Source organism: Limulus polyphemus, unplaced genomic scaffold, assembly GCF_000517525.1.
Source record: "Limulus polyphemus unplaced genomic scaffold, Limulus_polyphemus-2.1.2 Scaffold222, whole genome shotgun sequence".
NCBI lineage: Eukaryota > Metazoa > Arthropoda > Merostomata > Xiphosura > Limulidae > Limulus > Limulus polyphemus.
Window position 1 is genome coordinate 726641 of NW_013665832.1, and position 8582 is coordinate 735222.

Genomic DNA, 8582 nt, shown 5'->3' on the forward strand with positions numbered 1-8582 from the left:
ACCTTTTTTTTTTTTTAGATCACCTACGTTTTTATCATCATACTTTTGCTCCATTTTATCTATATAACGATGAACATACTTTTTTCCTTGAACAGACCTTATTGCCCAACCTTTTTGAAAAGATTTGTAACGTTTTTCAGGTTCAAGAACAAAATTACTACCTACATTACCATCATCGAGACGTTGAAAAAATTCAACAAATCCTCCATCCAGTAGAATTTCGGTAGGTTCAGGAAGACCCCAGATTTAGCTCTGTTATGTTATGAGAGAATAAATGCAAAAAGTTTAGCCAGTTATCTATTTTTCTAGCTTAAGTAGCCCTGCAAGACTAAGAAAAAATTTGTACCCTGGAGGTATGCATTATGCGTTAAGTAAACACTGAGCAAATATATATGCCTATGTTGTGTTACCTAAGAGTAGTATGTTTTGATAGAATAAGCAGGGTAAAATTCATCTTTTCACCAAATATGTAATTATTATCAGCACTTGACATATTAGTAGCTTACTGAACCCTCTCAAAGCTAATTTTAAGCACACTTACAGACTGTATCTGTAAATGTGAACAAAATTTTCATCTCTGTACTGTTCACTTCTACACTGCAAACAGAAGCAGTTCATAAAAACTTCAAATATAGATGTTAAACTTTCAAAACAGGTTATTTTAAATGAATTAGCTGAACTTATTTTAAATAAGCATAAAGTATGTTACATCCAATGAAAATTAAATACTCTAGATATTTTAGGTACATGTACACACACAAAAATACTACATTCACTGCATTCTCTAAATTTACATACACTTTAATATTTTCTATTTCTAAAGCAAAATTTTATTACATATGATTGAAAAAGAATACCAGTACCATACTAGACCAACAAACACTTAAAAAAAAGAAAAAAGGCCACCAGTTAAATTTCTCAATGGTTTTCAATCTACTGAAATATATAGTTTAAAATATCTTGATGTGAATGGGTAACAGAGTAAAACAAGAACAATAACTGTCATAAAGTAACTGACAACCAGTCCAAAAATCACCAATCTTAAATTAAAAAGCAAAATTTTTATGGTACTTAAAATATAGCTAATGACATTGTCTATAATATGCAGAAAACCAGAAGGTAACTGCTTTATACAGACAGTGCAAAGTACTGGAGGGAGCACAATGATAATGATAACATGTATGTCACAGTGGTTGGGGTCCTTCATTTTAAATGGGTAAATAAAGTATGTTCCAGAAAATTGTGGCCAACTCATAGTGTTGCATTTCTGCTCACAGCAATAATGCAACAATCCATTACACTTGTATTGTCCAAAATATGTTCAGAGAACAATAGAGTGACTTCAGCCATCTTCCATAACCAGCAGTCAATCTAAAGTACCTCTAAAATGAAAAAAAAAAGGTAGCATTTTCCACCATACTTTTTTTTGCTAACTTCTATGGACCAATTGCAAAGCATAATCTGCAATAATATTATTTTGTTTACAGATATCCAAGAGTTATCTGTGCTAGTCATCCCTAATTTTGAACTGACAGCAAGGCAGCTAGTCAACAGCACCAACTATTAACACATGAGCTACTGTTATATAACCATATAGTGGGATTTGAACATCACCCTTATAATGCATTCATAGCCCTAAAGTATGGAATAAATTGTTGTTGTTGTTTTTGCAGTAACAGTATGTGAATGGTGGACCTGCAGATTCACAGTCCAGCAAACTAAGCACTAAGCCATGCTTGGCCACTCTGCAATGAATGTCTATAATAAAAAAAACAACAAATTTTGGTATCTAGTAGACAAAGTAAAGTATGTCATAAGAAATCCTGGCTACTACTTCAGTGAAAGGCAGTCCAAACCAATATGAGGCAGTGTCTAATAAAATGTAAGTCAGTATAATAAATACATTTAGACTGAAAGCTTCAGATACATCAACACCTGATTATCTCAGCTTCTAAACATTGCACTGAAACTTCTGAAACCATTCAAATACAAAATTACAAGAAATTTAAATACAGAAGTGATACTAAAAATACTTAACATCTATATATATACTTGTTAACTTTTTGGATTATTTTACTTCTTTTTTTCAATAATGCTTATTTCAACTTTTAACATTCTTATATTTTTAATTTTATTTTAATAATTCAGGAGCTTTAAAAATGGTTAAAATTATATTTCTCAAATATATAAAAAAGAAAAGAAAATGATCTTATTTCATAATTTGAAAAAATACTATCAATTCTGTACAGATTTAACAGTGCCAGATTTTATAAGAATTTAATATGAATATGATTATGGAAAGAACATTGTGAATTTTTTCGTATACTTATAAATGTCATCATAATGCCAAGAGAAATTGCATTTTGAAAAGTTAGAAATTTTTGGCTAACATCATTAAATTATTTTACTCAATTAAAACATCTATCTGAATGACAGAAGTTACTTATTAATTTTTTGCTATGACCATCATAATTTTTTATTAACTCTTTATGGCAAAATTATTTTTGTTTATTAACTCTTTATGGCAAAATTATTTTTGTTTATTCAAATGCATTTTGAAAGAGCTATGTGTCAGAATTAGAAATCCCCTTTTCCCTGAAATGGGACCAAAGGCTATCTGGAGGGATCACCTGTTTTAACCACTCAAACCACTATGTGGTAGCGTGTTATCTGTCAGTCAGTCAGTAGACACTAAAATGACACATAAGGGAAACTTAAAATTACAATTTGTACTGTTGACATCAATAAAACGTGCACATGCCATATGATTCAAAAGCAAGAAATAAAAGTATTTATTAAGCTTAATCTTGGTTTTATTTACTCTTAAAATACTTTCGGAACCCTGTGGAAGTACATCCAGTATAAACATATTTTCCTGGCCACAAAAACTAGCTTACGTTGCAACCCCTAAGAACAGCAATATGGTATGACAGCAACTGAAGTGGTATAACAGTTAGTATTCCTTGGAGACAGTCAACATTGTGAGGTACTTCAAGTGAGAGATAGGCATGTTTCTGGGTTTCAGTGTCATCTTTCTCACAAATAATTACTGGCCTGCCATCACGAGCAGTCACCTGTTCAGACACAAAGAAATACAGGTTACAATGATGCACAGTTACTGATGGCTTAACACTTGAAAAAAAGTTAGATTTCACAGAAACAGGTCTTCATAACATTGAATTTTTAAGATTTGATTATATTCGATAGTATATAATCAAAAATATTATCCTAATTTCACAGTCACTGAATTTTTGTCTGGAAAAAATTAGAAAACGTAACTTATCATAATATTTAGTATAGATTATTTCAAAGAATATACGATTTCCTTTTTTTTTTCATCCTGGCTAAATGAGTATGAAATCTCAATAATGCAGCCTAATCTGAACACCACTCCAGTTCATGAAAAAAAAAGAGAGGTTTCTTAACCATTGGAAACTTCATCTAGACTTATGAAAGTAAAATTGAATACAAAAACAAAAATAAATCTAAATAATGCAACCTGACTTCAACACAACTTCAGTTTGTTATGCTTATCCACATAAAAATCTCTTCTAAACATACAAGAAAAATAAACAGAAGACAAAAATCTATATTTCATTATAACTATAGTTTATGCAAACATTTACACTTGAAAGGCATGTTTTACTCTATGTGACATAATGAACATATTAAAATTCACTGAAATGTTTATTTAATATTTTTCTGATTAAAACATTGTAACAGTTTTTAGACCTTATGTAATTAATGTTTAATAGTTCTCAAATAATTAAGAGGACTATTTAATCTAGCATTTATAATAGTGAAGAAGAATGACTGTACACAAAAGTTAGTTAATATTACATCTCTCTGGACCATGATGGTGCCAAAAGCACCCAACAGGCTTTTCACATTCTAACAGTAAAAATAACTCAACCAAATTATGTAAAACAAGGAACAAATCTTTTAAATAGTGTCTGTTCTTTGTATGAACAATTCATAAAATTCAATTTAGTATATCTTTTCTTTTTCTGGTTGTAAAGTTCTTGAAAGTACTTTAAACACCATTTTGGAAATCAATAAAAATACTTCCTTTTCCCTCAAACTATTTTTTCCGTGTCATAGTGGCTCATAGAATAGCTCAGAGTTTTTCAAGAACAAACTTTTAGCTCATAGCTCCATCATGCTTAACTGATTTTAGATCTAATTACAGTTATGAACTCAGGAGGTCAAACCCTTTCGACTGATGTATTTGACCACACCCAAGGTCTCATTAATTTACTCTAATCCTGCCTAAAAGAATTTCAATTTGAGGGTAGGCTGGTAGAGATTCTAATGAGTAATAAAATCAAATCGCGTATACACATGCCCACATGCTTGGTATTGCTGGCACACAAAAATAGACTAATTTTCTTTAATCCTGCCTAAAAGAATTTCAAGTATTGGAGATTCCCTCATTTGCTGTGCACCAGAAAAAGTAATTTTTATATATATATAAAATCAAAGTTGTTTGATATTTATTAAATATTTAATATTATACTTTATTTTGCTGATTCAAGCAGTCATTGTGCTGTTATAAATCATACATAAGGTGCAAAACTGACAGATTTATCAGTGACTAATGACCTCACCTTTCAAAATCACATCACCATTACCATTGTCAGGTGTTCAACCATGATATTTTGACAATATTTTGGGTTAAAATAAATTCAGACCATATGTGTTTTTTTTTCCTACAAATAAGAAATTATAGTATTTGTGTCTGTTGCTTGAATATTATAAACTTATAAATGATTCAATAAAAAAATAATTTGTTTTTTGATTGTTTGTTTGGTGTTAACCACAAAGCTACACAAAGGAACGGGTAGTGAAAGCAAGTTTTTAGCATTATAAGTCTCCACACTTACTGCTGGGGAGTAAAAGGATTTGCATCCTCTGAATAATCTGTCATTAAAACCTAGCTTAACATAATCACTAAACCTAAATATCCTTAAGGACTTGATGTCATAGAAAAGTATTCCTTTAGCTTTTAAACAAACAATATATAACATAAAGACATTATTGTGAATGAAAGAACCTTAGCAGAAACTATAAAAAAAGATCTGGCTTTTTAATGTTTACTGAAAAATTCTGTCTTTAAAATGCTTTCTTGCTGCTCATTACAGCTATCTTCAAACTTTTTCAAACACATCATTCAGTTCCACATAGTACTATTGTAATCTCAACAACAGAGAATTAAAGATCAAATTTTTACTTTCTGCCAGTTACTTGCTTAAAACTATACCCTTTTTTGAAGTTAAGAATCACTAGGTTCTCAAGAACTTTGGACAGTCTAATAAATGAGACTTCAACACCAATAAATTCACCACTGAACAAACAAAAGGTATAGAAACATGAAATAAATGTTAAGCTAATCAAAAAATATTAAAACTGGATTGGGAACAATAAATATAAGTTAAGTGTGATGTTTACAGTTCATACACAGAGGTACAACAGAAATGAAATAAATGATATAAATATTATGTGCTGCTAACATATCAATTCTACAAAACTTATCAAAATAGTTAAGTTATACTTTGTAACTAAATTTTCAAAGATTATGAACGTCCACTCTGAGTGACCCACTAGGCAAGAAAAGGTTAAATTATCACCTTCAAGCAAATAGTGAACAGAAAACTTAAGGTTTGTAGTATCTTACCTGCTGCAGGGCATTCATACACTTTGGGTAGACAGGATCACGAGTCACTATCATAATAACAGGCATAGCTTTGTCCACCAGGGCTAAAGGTCCATGTTTTAGTTCTCCAGATATTATACCCTCTGAGTGCATGTAAGTTAACTCTTTGATTTTCTGAAGAAATTTTAAAAATCCAATGCTTAAAAAAAGTAATATCTTAAACTGAAACTTTGGAAAGACCTAGTATTGTATCTGGAGTCAGAAAGTACAATTCTCCCAAACATTTTAAGATAGATGTAAAATATCTAGAGTGATTATCATGTTTTCTACTTGAAGTTTACAACACACAATGTATAATTGCAAACTAACATTTATGTAACTTCTATATGGGATTAGAGGGTATGCTAATCTTACAAGATGTGCAAACTTAGTCAAGTCAACCAAATATATAAGGGTAAGTAGATTATTCAAATTTAAAATAGCAGATTAAATACATAGTTACTTTTTCTCAGAAGTAATAAATATCTAGTATAGGAAAGAAATAAGCCATTTCTAACTTAATTCAAGATGTTAAAAAATGTAATATTCAGAGTATGTAAAATTAGTTTTTATATGTTACATAACTTAAGTGAAGATTTTTTTAGGACTTCCATCATTACTTCGAAAATTTTATTATTTTCAGAAAAGTATACTTAATTGTATCATGGAGCAAGACTATTTAAATGGATATCTTGATACCAAAAATATCATATTATCTAATGTGGTTTATATGCTAACTTCATACAGTGTAAAACAAAACAGCTGAGAAGTTGAAAGATTTATTAATTTCCTAGAAAAAATCTATGATATAAAAAAAAGTTTTCATAAGATGCGTGTGTTTTAGATTTTAACTGTTTGGTTTATTATGGAAAACCTTGCTTAATCTTTCAATATTCTAGTTTCAGCCTAAATATAAAAATGAAAAAATTGCATGTTCTACTGGGACTTAGCTAAGACAGTTTGCTAAAAGACTACAGTGAAAATCAATGATAGATCTCATTTACATCTAAAACTAACAATAAGTCTGCAAATAACTGGTTATGATTTGAAACAATTCTGCTTTAAATGCAATTTTATTGCAAGTAGCCAATGTTACAATTAAACAACGTTCATGTTTATGGTAACAAAATAATTATAAAAATAATTGCATACTACTGCAATTACCATTCTATGCTCTGGCTTTCTTGAAATAAATTGTGATAGAAAACATTTTTGTACTATTATGCCACTAGTTATAATGCATTATCTACACGTTTGTTAAAAACATACAGCAAAATAAAACAACTGAAATTATAAAAAAAATATTAAAATTTGTCACTATTGTTTTAGTGCAAAACTACACACTGGGCTATGCATTCTATCCAAGTGGATTTGAACCCATGAACTGCAAGTTGAGTGCCCTAACTACCAGGTCATGCTAGGCCCTATATATTGAAAATTAATCTTCAAGAAAAAGGAACCTCACAACATCCAATAATACTTGAGACAATAGATTTGATAAGTTTGAAGCAACTGCTTACTAAAATTAACTGTTTAAGGAAACTTGCTTTTTTTGTGTTTTTTTTTTTTTATCACATCTACTTCCTTTTTTTTTTTTTCTAAAAACAGTATTCACATCACAGTGTGTGTTTACATCATCAACAATGCCTGAAAAATGGTAAGTATACCTTACAGAATTTAATGAAACAGCAAATTATTAGTTTCATATTTTTTTCATCTCAAAAGCTGAAATCACAGGTTTAGATACTTGAAAAAAAAATTGTAACAACTTAATAATAAGCTATACTAGTAACCATGTGTTGAAGTTATTGCTAGTGGCATGAAAAACAAAATTAGACAAAGTCATTTGTTAACTATGATTTTATCAATCTAGCAGGGTTGATGTTATTCAAGAATACAAATTTTAGTTGTTCATAATGTGGGCTTTGTTACCAGTGTAAGTTTTCTATAGTGAAAAAATTTAATAAACACTACACACTAGGGTTTACATCAGTGCAATACTAAAAACTGTGTCAGTTTTTTTCATACAGTAATAATTCAGAATTGTTAATGTAAGTTTGTATGTAATTTATCAGAAATCTTTTTAAAAACCAAATTCAAGCTTGTCATTCAAATTTTGTTCTTTACCAGCTGTTTTCCAATCTGGTAATTCTGAGTTTAATGTTAATCATTCTGCAAAAGAAAAAAAGCTAAATGGAAAAAATAATTAGTTCTATTCTGATAACAAAGCTTTTGAACACATCACTGAACAACTCAGCTTTATCACAAAATTATGTGGAACTGAAGCTAAACAGCTTACAAATAAAATGCCAAACACCCACTTACCAAAGCTCCTTCAAGACATGTAGCACTATTGTAACCTCTGCCCATCACCAAAAGGGACTTCTGTTGATACATCTTTTGAGCCAGATCATACACCTGTTCATCCAACTCCAAGACTTTCTTGATTTGTTCTATTGAGAAATAAGAAACACGTATAAGAATCTTAATACAGTTAAAGATACCACCAAGTAGTCTGTCCCAAGTACAAAATGACATAAAAAACATGTAACTAAATAAAATTCATAACCAGTTACAACTCTAATGTCTCTGGAAGATAGCTGAAAACACAGTAATTATAAATCTATTTACAAATTACTACTACATGGTATTGTTTTACCTGAAATTCAGCTTCACTTCATTCCACTTACTGTAATGTGAGAAATGCCATAAAAATTGCTTTTCACTGCATGTTTAACTATTGGCGGTCTAGTGCAACAGTTTATTGTAAAACAAAAAATTATGAGGGGAAAAAAAAAGAATTAAACTTTCACGACTCACTAAGGTTCTGTTTCCTACTTTCCACTTACCTCCTAATTACATTTTTATTTTTTTTTATTTTTTTTTATTT

General features: G+C 29.8%; 1 protein-coding gene across 2 annotated transcripts in view; it reads right to left on the bottom strand.

The window, feature by feature from the left end:
* LOC106478540 (glutamine--fructose-6-phosphate aminotransferase [isomerizing] 2-like) overlaps positions 1-8582 on the bottom strand; it is a 64010-nt gene that overhangs the window by 4860 nt on the left and 50568 nt on the right. For both annotated transcript variants that reach the window (XM_013939091.2, XM_013939089.2), the window contains 3 exons: positions 8018-8145; positions 5675-5827; positions 2898-3074 (listed from right to left, as the gene is read on the bottom strand). In XM_013939091.2, coding sequence (XP_013794545.1) covers positions 2898-3074; positions 5675-5827; positions 8018-8145 — 458 coding nt within the window. The remainder of the gene's footprint in view (positions 1-2897; positions 3075-5674; positions 5828-8017; positions 8146-8582) is intronic.